This window comes from Trichomycterus rosablanca, chromosome 19 (genome assembly GCF_030014385.1).
Source record: "Trichomycterus rosablanca isolate fTriRos1 chromosome 19, fTriRos1.hap1, whole genome shotgun sequence".
NCBI classification, from domain to species: domain Eukaryota; kingdom Metazoa; phylum Chordata; class Actinopteri; order Siluriformes; family Trichomycteridae; genus Trichomycterus; species Trichomycterus rosablanca.
The window spans coordinates 4,067,689-4,081,159 of record NC_086006.1 but is presented as its reverse complement, the minus strand read 5'-3'; the positions used below and the strand labels follow the sequence as shown (position 1 = coordinate 4,081,159).

The following is a 13,471-nucleotide window of genomic DNA, read 5'->3' as shown; positions in this document are numbered from 1 at the left end:
GGACTCTCAATCAATGTTTCAATTCATCCTAAAGGTGTCCAAAGAGAATTAGGTGAAAGTGCTGGACAGGCCACAACACAAGATTGTTAAAAGAAATGACTTGCATTCAAAAGTGGGAGGGAGTAAAAACAAACAAGCTGCTCCATCAGTTAAAACATCAAATTTAAGAACATTAGATTTTTTTGAGAAATAGCCTGCTGTCCACCACATCTCTTAATTTGTCACCACTATGATCACTTTATACGTGTAATACTCTGTATTATTTATAACTTTTGTTATAAAAAGTATTTTTCCTTAATTAGAGGCCCTAAAAGCATGACATATAAACTGGATGGATAAAACATGCATCATTTAGCAAAATCTCATCAAAATAGGAAACGTTTTGCTATAATCACTGCCAACTAGTTAACTTTACTCATTCTAGCAGTTCCTGAGAATGCATCTTGCTTTTTTAACCCTTAACTATCATTTTCTGACCATCCTACATCAAGATGTGTCCAGCATTTAGAAGACAGTATCACTGACCTCTGACACGGGCGTAACAGCAGCCGCACTTTGCCAGAACTTTTCGGAACAAGTGTTGGCAGGCACACCCCCGGTGATGGTGAGCGCCCTTCATCGTGTATTCCAATCACTGCCGGTCAGTCTACCAGACAGGGGCATGACCCATGGTATCCACGCTCTTTAATCCACACATTTACCAACTTCTGCCCTCTGTGTTGTATGGAGTAAATCCCATTGGAAGGAGATAGTCTTGGTGGGCGTCCAGAAAACCAAACAAGCAACAGTTGTTCATAAAAAATGAAGCCTTAAAATCCAGATATTTCAAAGGAACAAGTTAAAGTGTAGTAAAAAAAAAAGAAGCCATATCAGCTAACTCCCTCTGTTTTCCCCATGCAGCATTCCTCCCTCAGCTCAGCGCCTGGTACAATGATCAGACAGCACCACAGGCTGAGAGCGATGTAAAAAGCAAGACCGGCCGGGAGGGGGAGGAGGTGGAGCTCCAGTCAGCAGCTCCAGTCACTGGCTATTTCTGAATACAGCTCCCACTCCCCTCGTATTTCTGTCCCCCTTAAGACCCTCTTTAACGCCTCACATTCAATGCATTTTGATCAATCACTCCATCATTCAGCCATCTATCTTGTTGTAGTTCAAACCCAGGCCGCGCTAGCGTCAGTACGCTTGGCAGATCTTTTGTTCAGAAGCTTCCAGATGGACAGGCAGAAACCCAACACCACCCAGACTCAGCCTAAAGATAAACATAACTGCATGTGTGTTTTATATTCGATGTGCGAGGCAGAAGCTATATGTCTTGATGCCGGGCTGATACATGAGTGGCTTACATAAATTGCTGGACACTGGGGAGAAAGGGAAGAGGTGGAGGCGTTTGTTTACCGCACACAGCAGCAAGACGATTGCAACAGAAGGACACAGTGACAAACTTTTGATAAGCTCAGATCCAAATATGTGTGTGTGACCAACCCAGTGTATTAAAAACATTCAGCCCACTAAGCAACTTTCAGATTTGCAGATTGGCTATTTTTATTACTTCTCTATTACAGCCTTATAATACTGAGCACCGCACACTCAACCAGCTCAGTCACACTGCTGCTACTTTACATGTATCCAATTACCCGACTGCATTATGCTTCCCCTCTACTGATGCTCATCTCCACTTCTGATTGAGGAGAACGAGACTGACTCACCCCCTCTGACACGTGTGCAGTAGCCGACTGCATCTTTTCACCTGCTCGAGGCAAGTTTATATGTGGATCTGCTTTGTGTACAGAGAGCCACACTCTGATCAACACATTATTCCTCGACTCTGTGCAGGTGCCATCAACCAGCCAGCAGAGGTCGTAATTGCATCAGTTATGTGGTCCCGGCTCCGACTCCCACCCAGTATGAACAACAAGCCCATTATTGTTCGTGTAGCCGCCCAGTCAGCCGGATGGCAGAGCTGAGTTTCGAACCGACATGTTTGAAATGTCAGCTCTGGTGTGCTTGCGTGCTTGCTGTGCCACCTGATCGGCCTCTGCTTTCTTTTCTAATGGTAACCAACAAGTACACGTACTGGCAGACATGACAGATTAAAGGAAAAACTAATATAAAATGCCTAGTGAAGGAGGTGGGTCAACATGACATACCAGACCAGATTTTGGCTCCTTGATACAGATTCTAAAAACGAATTCAACACATTTTTTCCAAAAGATTTTTCCTCCATTGTTGTTTCAATCATGATGGTGGAGAGAAGCACAAAATCTCCCACTGGTGTTTAACTGGGATAAGAACTGATGACTGTGATGATCGTAGCATATAATGTATGTAATTATAATACTCATTAAACCAGTCACCTCTCACAGTGCACAGTCTTGAAACGTTCATTTTTATCTGAAGCAAGGATTAAACCAAGGTCTCTTGGACCCTGGGGCTGTGGAGCACACACACTACCAGGTCCGCTACCATTACCCCAGTAACTTTTGTAAAACAGCCTTACTAGCCAAACCAAAAATATATATTTTAATGTTGCCATAACCTGAAATCTACCTATGTGGGTACATATGGGTAACTATTTAGTGACGTTTCAGCACAAATGCTTTGACAGGTTGAGGGGGAGCAGGTCTGAAAAATTCCACTCTAATTGAGCCAGCATGTGCTAGAGGGAAAGTTTGTCTGCTCTCTCTCTCTCTCTCTCTCTCTCTCTCTCTCTCGCTCTCTCTCTCTCTCTCGCTCTCTCTCTCTCTCTCTCTCTCTCTGTGTGTGTGTGTGTGTGTGTGTGTGTGTGTCGGAATGTAGTGTGCTGGAAGATATAATAAGAAGTTCATTAGACAAGTAATCAGAAGGAGTATGGTTATAAGCTCAGCTGTAAGAATGCCATCAGCTAAGAATCGTGCTGAGTGCTTAAATTCCCCTTCCTTTGCTCACCCCTTTTCTTACTTGCCCTCTCCCCCTATCTTTCGTTTTCTCTCACCCCCTCTTCCTGTAACTAACCCTCTCCAAACTCTCTCACACTCCCAGCAAGTGGCTGTGTGTAGAAATGTGTCCAGTCTCTCTAGAGTTCAGTTATAGAATGTGGTACAGTAGAAGAGAGGGAGCTGATGTAAAGGCTAGAAAAGATGTAAGAACTTGACCTTTAGGTTAAACTTGTCATGTGATTGCCGCTCAGGTGGCGCAGCGGTAAATATACACTAGCACACCAGAGCTGGGTTTTTGAATACATCGTATCGAATCTCAGCTCTGCCATCCGGCTGGGCTGGGCGGCTGCATGAACAACAATTGACTGTTGTTCATAGGGTTAGGGGCAGGTCGGATCATGGGTCCTCATAACTGGTGCAATAACGGTCCCTGCTGGCTAATTGATGGCACCTGCACAAGGCTGAGGAATAATGCTGATCAGGGTGTGGCTCTCCATGCACAGTGCTAATCGGTATACATGAACTAGACTCATGCAGGTGAAAAATGCAGTTTATACAGAGCACCTGGCAGAGGGGCCGTGTGTCAGCTGAAAAGCGTCCTCAGTCAGCGGTGGAGGGTTAAATCAATGGAGGATGCAATCAGGGTAATTGTACATGACTAGATTAGGGGAGAAAATTGGGGGGGAAAGGTTGGGAAAATAGAAAATTAAAAAAAAAAAACTTGTCATGTGATTATACGTGTGCACATACAGCTCTGCATTTTTAAGCCAATTGTGCCCATTGAACAGCTGAGATTCGAACCCAGGAACAGCTTTTAATATGAGTTTCCCAAACTTGGTTTGAGAAGAACTTGAATGGCCTGCACATGAATCACCTTGAACTGAAACCTTGAGTAGGAGCAGATCCCATCACCTAACATCAATTCTCGATCTTGGATATGCTGTTATAGCTGAGTAGGAGTGAATCCTTGCAGTCCTGTTCCACATTCTTCTAGAAAGTCATGGTTGTAAAGACATGCATGATTATATAAGACCTCAGTGGGCAGAAGAATATCTGAGAGCTCAGGAGCAGCGGACTGAAAATGAATGCATTATCAGTTGTCAGCAGTAGGGGGTGTGGATGCTATAACACAGCTGATCGTCCCACTGCCCTCACCTTTCAGTGATCTCTACAAAGCCGTGTAGCTAAAGATAGAGGCTTCAGCACTATCTGTGTTTTTTAATAAGTATGTGCAGCGTTAACGCTAGCTAATAAAGATTTAAATCACATTGTGTTATTAATATATCCATAAATAATGCATGTGTAGATCCTGAAGCTATGTCCAAATATGTGACCTGTGTGAAGTCGCTGTAAGAGTTCATCCAATCAATTCAATTAGTTTTTATAGACCACTTTATCCTGGTTCTTGGTCAGGGCTGCTGCGGGTCTGGTTCCACCAGGAAACACTGGGCACAATGCATTTCAAGGATTCGACCACAAGACATAACTAGTTCTGCCTGTGTATAGGCTGGGTCAGCTGATTGCACCTGTGAGATTCAAACCCAGATCAACAGGGGTGGGGTAGTGTTATAGGCCGCTGCACCATTCCCAAGCAAAATTTGGCATGTTCTCCATGTATAAATTAGCAAATTTATTTTTGCTTAATTCTGATTAAATTAAAGTGTGTCTGGCACCACCCAGAAGCCAAGACCATCTTCTTCATGTTTTAGGTGGGAGGAAACCAAAATATCCAGAGGAAGCTAACTGGGGCCTGGTGAAGCATCTTTATTAGTCACCACTAATCACCAAAATCTACAAGAAAACAAAAACAGTAAATAATCCAGGTACAAGAGGCAAACTCACTCACTCACTCACTTTCTTAACCGCTTATCCAATTAGGGTAGTGGGGGGGGGGAAGGGGTGCTGGAGCCTATCCCAGCTTTTTCAATGGGCGCAAGGCACACAGTAACCCCCTGGACGGGGCGTCAGTCTATTGCAGGGCAGACCCACCCACACACACACATACACACACACCCATTCACCTATAGGGCAATTCAGTGTCTCCTATTAACCTGACTGCATGTTTTTGGACTGTAAGAGGAAACGGAGCTCCCGGAGGAAACCTGAGGAGAACATGCAAACTCCGCACAAAAAGGACCCGGACGGTCCCGTCTGGGGATCGAACTCAGGACCTTACAATGTTATTTATCTTCCTTTCAAAGTTTAATGCCTTCTATGCACCAAGTATACTTGGAGTACTAAAAACACAATGTGCAGGGCAGAAAAACACCCTAGACAGGGTTACAATAAACCTATCTGAATGTTTTTGGGATATATGGTATAACCATGCTGTCACACAGAGAACAAACTAATGTTTTATATACAAACACCTTTTTTCTGAACAGAAGGGATCTAAACATGACTGATTCTAGTTTAATTGACGGCTCACACAACTGCATTTCTCCTGTTGTGACCCAGTACCCATTTTATTGTCAGCAGTAATTCCACATATGCTACAAATGCAGCTAGTACAAATAAGCTTGGAAAACACAGGTGTAATTCTTTAACATGTTTACATTCATGCTGGCTAGAATTATTTATTTTTTCCTCTCACATGAGTTTCATATGATAAATACTAAGAAGCAAAGCAAGAATCCATAAACACAGACATCGAGTAAACAGTCATGTACAGTAACAGATGGATGGAGGACTCTGGAGTACAGAAGAGACCACAAGTAAGAAATCTTAATCACAGATTTATATATGTACGAGTTTTGGGTTCAATTCTCAGCAGTGCTATCAGCCGGCTGATTGTCCCATGTCTGAAGCAGGGATGCGATGGATTGGCGTCCTGTCCAGAGTGGTCATACCTTGTGAACTGTTCCTGGTGCTTTCCTGACCAGAATAAATCTGTTAAAGAAACTTTAAATCAATTCAAATTTATGTGTACAGTGCTTTTTACCATAGACATCGTCTCAAAACAACTTTACAGAATCCAGGACCGACGGACCAAAAACCTCTGTTGTGCAAGCAGAGGGCGACAATGGCAAGAAACAAACTCCTTTCAAATTACAGGAAGTATTTCGAACTCGGTTCGAATCTCAGCTCTGACATCTGGCAGACTGAGCATCTACATGAACAACGATTGGCTGTTGTTCATACAGGGTGGGAGCCGGATGGGGACTCCTCATAACTGATACAATTACGACCTCTGTTGGCTGATAGATTGCGCCTGCATAGAGTCAAGAGATAATGCGTTGATCAGGATGTGGCTCTCCAAACACAAAGCTGATCCGCATATGAACTCACCTCATGTAAGTAAAAAGATGCAGTCGGCTACTGTACACGTGTCAGAGGGGGCGTGTGTCAGTCTAGGCTCTCCTCAACCAGGGCAGAGATCAGCATCAGTAGAGAGGAAGCATAATGCAATCGGGTAATTGGATATGACTAGATTAGGGGGAAATTGGGGGGGGGGATTACAGGAAGAAACCTTGAGAGGGACCATCCTCCCTCGGTGGCCTGGAGAATAATTTGAATGAAAAATGTTGGAATAAAAATGAATGAAGGTACTGGATGCACCGAGAAATACTGGGTTCAAGGCAGGAATACCCAAACACCCCCTTCCAAGTGTCTCTGAACCTTAGATATGACATAAATTAAGCTCCAGTTTAGGAACTCTCTCTATAGCCCTAATAACAAAGCTCACTTAACCTGAGAGCTTGAATGAGTCGTTTTGGAGAGCTGGCCCGGTGCCGCAGGGTTTGATTTAGTTGGGTCTTAAGGAGAGTAAATTGTTTACCCGCCTGTCGGAAAGTCAAGTCCACGAGTTCACAGGAATAGCCAGGACACACATTTGTTCACACTACCACACCCTGCAACTTTTAAACACACCACACGTATCCACCAGCCCACCTGCATAGACAAGCAGGGGGAGTAAGTACCAAGTGGTGCCTTTCACAGCTCTCCTTAAATTCAAGCCCCCCCCCCGCCCATTCTTCTGAGCCCCAGTTCACTGGAACACACAAAAACTGCACGCATTAAAAACTGAGTTTCTTTTTTTACACAGATAAGAAATATTCCTCCAGTAAACATGATCCACTGAACTCCTTCTTCTAAATTCTTGTAATAAAATCAAGCCTCCACTGATTATGTAAGAGTCCAACCTTGACCCTTGTGTCCTCGCCTTATAAAGCAGCACTTTCACAATCATCTCATTAATGTGCTGCACAGACGAGCTCAGACTGATTTCCAGGCCTCATCTCGAACGGTACAGACTACATTCATAGAATACAGAGTGGATCTGGCTTCGGGTTGGGGTTCAATCCAGTCCTTTGGTGCATACCAAAAAAGATCAGTCTGCTCATATTCGTTTCCAGCAGAAAGGTGCCAGCGCTATTTAGAGAAGCAAGAGAACTTTTTGAATCTTTTTAGAGCCGTATGATTACATAACCAAATTGGGAAATTCCAGAGCATGGCATTTACTGTATAAGTAACCATGTAGGACAGTGGTATTAAAATTTTGTGTTCCAGTTCCTAAACCAGTTTAGAAAGGAGTGGTACCTCTGACAACTGAGAACTTATACTTCTAGGATAAATAAGAAAGACATGAATCAGTTCACTTGATGCCCCGAATACACTTGAACAATCCTAGATCATGTATTTAAGAATTAGTCCAGTTCCAGATGCCCCAGCCTCTGTGGGCCTGAGGGTTTGATGGGTCGTGAACTCTAAAAGAAACGACTTTTAAAGACGACTCTAAACCCCCTATAAAACCCCATAAACCCCCAATAAACCCTATCTCCCTACCCAAATGATCCTGATCAATGCTTTACCTCCGCTGTTCAGTTCATCACAGGAACATGACAATGTCGTCTGGTGAAAACCCAACATATATACAGCACAGACGTCATCGACCAGCCCACTAAATCAAGATACACAACACTCACACTGCATTCTGCACCAATACAGGTACAGTATATTCCTAATTCTATGTTTTTAACTTAGCTGTTGTTAATTGCCACACGATTGCTTAGTCACCACAGGACCTGCTTATTAATCATGCCACAAAATAAGATTTTAAAACGTGCATATTATCACTTCAGTCGTGTAGCATTAACAATATGTGTACATGTTCATTCCTTATGATTAGATCAACATTTTGCTGGTTGGCTGTCCTGCTTTTTCTTTCAGAAGCATTAACAAGTACAGAATTCCACAGCTGAGATGTTAAATTGGAAGGTTGTGGCTTGGGGGAGTCTTAAACACCAGGATTCTGTAAAACCAACCAATTTATGTAAAACCAATGAACCAAGTGAATGAAGCCGCTCAGGTGGCGCAGCGCTAAAATACACTAGCACACTAGAGCTGGGATTTTAAATACATCGTATCGAATCTCAGCTCTGCCATCCGGCTGGGCTGGGCGGCTATATGAACAACGTTTGGCTGTTGTTCATACAGGACAGGGAGCCGGATAGGGACCTCATAACTGATGCAATTATGACCTCTGCTGGCTGATTGATGGCGTGGAGGAATAATGTGTTGATCAGGGTGTGGCTCTCCGTGCACAAGGCTGATCCACATAAGAACTCAACTCATGCAGGTGAAAAGATGCTGTCGGCTACTGCTCGCGTGTCGGAGGGGACGTGTGTCAGTTCACTCTCCACAGTCGGGGCGGGGGTCAGCACCAGTAGAGAGGAAGCATAACGCAATTGGGTAGAAAAAATTGGACAAAAAGGGAGAAAATGCACAAAATTTATTATTGATATTATTATTGTTATGATTATTATTATTATATTCAAATAAAAATTAAAAATGTAATAAAAACAGTTCTGAACTATAATAATGATAAATCTATTACTATATAGTTAAAACACACATGCTTTAGTCATGGTTTTACAGACTCAGGCTCACCTTGCACTTAAAGATGTCTGAATACTTTTAGGCTGACGTTTCAGGCCGTCGGTGGCCTGCTGCCCGGAGCAGAGGCGCTGAGGACGACACTCTATCAAAATGTCACCCACTCAGGAGCAGTGACCTGAGAGCCCGTCTGCTCTCCATAACAACCCTGTTTCACTTTCCAGCCAAAAACGCTGGACTTTGACCGTATTCACATTTGCCCCTGCTGTTTGTGTATTTGATATCACCATCTGGTTCTTATTTTCTGTCACATAATTTAAGCCACTACTGTGGATCAGAACTGAAACGTAAGGTGGACGTGCTATAGTGGATATTAGATAACGCGCTGGCATATGTGCCACGCTCGAGCTCTAATCATAATATGATGAGAACTAAAGTAGTAATGCTGCACCTACTTTCTTACACAGTCATCATCCGAGTGTGGTGCCTTCAGACCTGAGCTGGGACCAGGCCAGCTGGAGCGCTGGGGCTCGAAGACCCTTTTAAGGTCAGGCCTGGCTCAGCCATCTCATCCCCGGGGAGGTACAACTTTAAATTCCTGCAACTGTTCTTTTAAGGCCCACATGTGCACAAAAGGTCCATAAAGTTGTAAATGAAGTTCATAAATCATGTTGGTGGATAATAATGTGCTGCATTAAATACATTTTATTAACTTAAGCAAATTACCCTGCTGTATTCAGAGCTAATGACTGTTTAACTTCATTTACATTTTACATTTAAAGCATTTAGCAGATGCCTTTATCTAAAGTGACTTACAAGTGAGACAGTACACATTGCAAGCAATTGAGGGTTAAGTGCCTTGCTCAAGGGCCCAACAGTGCCAAGCTGGCAGATGTGGGGCTTTAACCAGCAACCGTCTGATTACTAGTCCTGTACTTTAACCACTGAGCTACCACTGGCCATGATAATGATGGGGTTTAATAACAATGCAACAAGCATCTTCTGATTTTGGAATGGACCACCTGCCTTGGAGAGGGCAGGGGGCACAGATTGCAGTATCATGACCACCTGCCTTGCCAAGATGACTGTTAGTGTCCAATTGTTGAATCAACAGCCTCTACGTCTCATTGAGTGTTAGTTCACTTTATCCACAAGGCCCTTAAAATAGGCTACCAGCTCTTCTGAGATCTTCACAGTTTGTAATTAAATTAGCATGTTTTCATGCTTGGATGGTGCAGTGGTAAAACACACTAGCCCACCAGTGCTGGCATTTCAAACTTTTGGGCAACTGGGTGCCTATACTTACAATAATTGGCTTACTACGACCTCAGTGCATGACTCTCCATGCACGATACAGATCTCCATATGAACCAGACTCATGCAGGTGAAAAAGGAATGACTGGCTGGTGCACACATGTCGAAAGGAGGTGTGTGTTAGTCATGACCCTTCTCGGTCAGGAGTGGAGGTCAGCAGCAGTAGAACTGAAATACGTTTGAGTAACTGAATACAAATTGAATTTGCCTGTGGCCGCCCAGGTGGCGCAGCGGTAAAACACACTAGCACACCGGAGCTGGGATTTTGAATATAATGCCATCCGTCTGGGCTGGGTGGGTAGGACAAAGCCGGATAGGGACTCCTCATAACTGAGCGAATTACGACCTCTGCTGGCTGGTTGATCGCGTCTGCACAGCACAAAGCTGATCCACATATGAACGCGCCTCATGCTGGTGAAAAGATGCAGTGGGCTACTGCTCACGTGTCGGAGGGGACGTGTGACAGTCTCGCTCTCCTCAATTGGTACGGGGGTCAGCACCAGTAGAGAGGAAGCATAACGCAATTGGGCAAAAATTGGATGCGCTAAAAATCGGGAGAAAAAGGGGCAAAATGCATTTTTTTTAAATTTGCTTGTGGCAAGTAGCTAATAGCTTAAAAAGTGTTGATGACTTTATTTTAACCAAAACTAAATGTTAGTATCAAAATTCATTCCATAAGTTACTGAGTGTGTTATATAATGCCACCTTCATTGTGAAATACTGTAATATACATTATCAGACAGTGGCACGTCACTGGAGTAGATAACTGAATAACACTGAATAACAGAAAGCACAAGTGTGTTTCAGCAGAACTCCAGAGATCAGCAAGAAGCTCATAATTCCACAAATGTGTCTGTGCTGTGAATACCAGTGGACCATGATACATTCCAGCGTTAAATCCTCACTGTGTGTGTGGAACATCTCTGAATAGTTTTACTCTAAATAGATTTTTGGATAGTCTTTGATCTTTACTGATTTATTAACAGTACATTACTTACTGGACATATTTGCTGTTCTACACACTATTGCCATGCTTCAGTTACAGCACGTTTCTGTTCATTTAGGTTTTTGGTATCTGTTGATTTGCTTGTTTAGACTAATTTCGTGACTCTGGTAATAGTCAAGCTGAACAACAAATGAACAACACTGTTTTCCCTGCAAGCTTTATCTATGAAAATCTATTTACAGTTTAGAAAAATCATGATCAGTGTTTTGTTTGCCTCTGCAAAGCTTTGTTTTCTAGCAAACGTGTTGTCCTGTAAGTCCTTCTCTATATAGTTTACATAAAATGATGGAAAATAAATGGATAAGAACATGATGTCCCGACACAGCAGTTACCACACTGGCAACATTCAGGGCATGCAGAAGAAAAATGAGAGTGCAGTAAGTGATCGCATATGAGGATGGAAATCCCTGGAAAAATTAGGCAATGGAAAGTTGAAGCATTCATCCCTGGTGAGTGAAATACATTTCCCAGAATTTAAAGAACACAAAGTCAACATTAAAATGCATATTTAAAAGTGCTAAAAGTATGTGTCACCTGTCCATCAGCTTCTTCAGCATCTTGCTCTAAAACCACGAGCATTGGCCTATAACAGCCTCCAGTCTTCTGTGAGAGGATTTTGGCAGTGTGCCTGTGGGAATTTATGCTCCCTAACTCAAGTGTTTGTGAGGTCAGGTTCAATCAGTCTTCCAATTCATCCCACTGGTGATCAGTGGGTTTAAGGTCCGGGTTCAGTGCAGGTTAGTAAAGTTGCTTCACAGTCAACCTTTCACATCGTGTTTTTGTGGACCTTGCTTTGTGCACAGGGGCGGAAACGTCTCAATTTAATTGATTTTAAAGGTAAGAACATTCGTTATTATTTTATTATATTTTATATTATTATTATCATTATCATTATTATTGTTCACTCACTCACTCACTTTCTTAACCGCTTATCCAATTAGGGTCGCGGGGGGGTGCTGGAGCCTATCCCAGTTTTTCAATGGACGCAAGGCACACAGTAACACCCTGGACGGGGCACCAGTCCATCGCAGGGCAGACACACATACACACACCCATTCACCTATAGGGCAATTCAGTGTCTCCAATTAACCTGACGGCATGTTTGTGGACTGTGGGAGGAAACCGGAGCTCCCGGAGGAAACCCACACAGACACGGGGAGAACATGCAAACTCTGCACAGAAAGGACACGGGCCGCTCCACCTGGGGATCGAAACCAGGACCTTCTTGCTGTGAGGCGACAGTGCTACCCACTTAGCTACAGTGCCGCCCCATTATTATTATTATTATGAGGCGCTTAAGTGAGGCACACCACCGCTGAGGTTCAGGATCTAATCTTATTAGTGCTACCGGCCAGCAGGGCATCTATCCAGATATTGTTATTAATATTATAATTATTATCTGTGTAGATTATTTATATAATTAATATACTGTATATTACTATATTATTATTAATTGCTTAGTGTCTGTGGTGTGAAGATTTCTTTCCAATTTTCTTCCCAATCTAGTCGTATCCAATTACCCAATCGCATTTCACTTCCTCTACTGCTGCTGACCTCCACTCCTGACCGAGAAGGGCCTGTTTTATCCCCCGTATCTGTGTAGATGCCTTCATCAGCCAGCAGAGGTCGTAATCCGGCACTCCCACCTTTGGTCAAACCATTGTCCGTGTATCATTGAGTTTGAGATGTCAGCATTTTGAGATTATGACAGTTTATAAGACTAAATAAAAAGATATGAACATGATTTTTATTCATAAATATAATTTAAATAAAATAAAAGCCGATTTAAATGCCTGGTAAAAGATTCCCTTTTAAATCAGGAGTCTATTAGGTCTGCATGCACCTCTCTGTTTGTGAATCAGTAGTTTAAAAGTGAAGACATTCGGGAGCCTAATGTTGTTTTGGTGAAAACTGTCACAGTTTTGTGATTCCATTCAAGCCACCAGAATAAATTTTATTTCTAATCTTTAACAGAGGAGTTATGTCCTGCACTTTCACCCCATTCTGCAGTAATGAGAACCAGCGTCTCCTCATCCTCACCAAAGCATAGACATTTCACTCCAACTCTCCTTTTAAATCTATTAATGCACCACTAAAATTGCATTAGTCAGCAAGGCAGACATTTCAGCATTTAGCAAGCAGGTTTTCAGACCTTTCTGAGCTGAAGTAGATACGGTTTCTAAACCATTATAGAGTTAGCAGCAATTAAACCCCTGACTTCAGCATGGAGTTGGGAAATTTGAACCTGGAAAAGCTGGTATAATGAGTATGTGGGGAAGCCGGTCAGCTCGCATCAGCAGAAGATGGGACAGGAAAAAAACAGAAGCTTGTAGTTGTGATATAAAGTGGTCTGAAGGTAATATTTAGTGGAGGCTGCACATTCCATCAGACTGAACGAATT

At 43.0% G+C, this 13,471-nt stretch overlaps 1 protein-coding gene and 1 long non-coding RNA gene across 3 annotated transcripts in view; both read right to left on the bottom strand.

The window, feature by feature from the left end:
* arhgef25a (Rho guanine nucleotide exchange factor (GEF) 25a) overlaps positions 1 to 13,471 on the bottom strand; it is a 76,079-nt gene that overhangs the window by 51,526 nt on the left and 11,082 nt on the right. The window contains exon 1 of one of the 2 annotated variants that reach the window (XM_063015001.1): positions 526 to 895. The exons of the other annotated variant lie outside the window; for it this stretch is intronic. Coding sequence (XP_062871071.1) covers positions 526 to 619 — 94 coding nt within the window. The 5' untranslated portion in view covers positions 620 to 895. Of the gene's footprint in view, positions 1 to 525; positions 896 to 13,471 lie in introns of those variants that run through there. 2 annotated transcript variants of the gene reach the window in all.
* LOC134333148 (uncharacterized) lies at positions 5,353 to 8,883 on the bottom strand. The gene is made up of 2 exons (XR_010015344.1): positions 8,805 to 8,883; positions 5,353 to 5,804 (listed from the first exon to the last, which is right to left on the bottom strand). It is a non-coding gene; the product is annotated as an uncharacterized LOC134333148 (long non-coding RNA).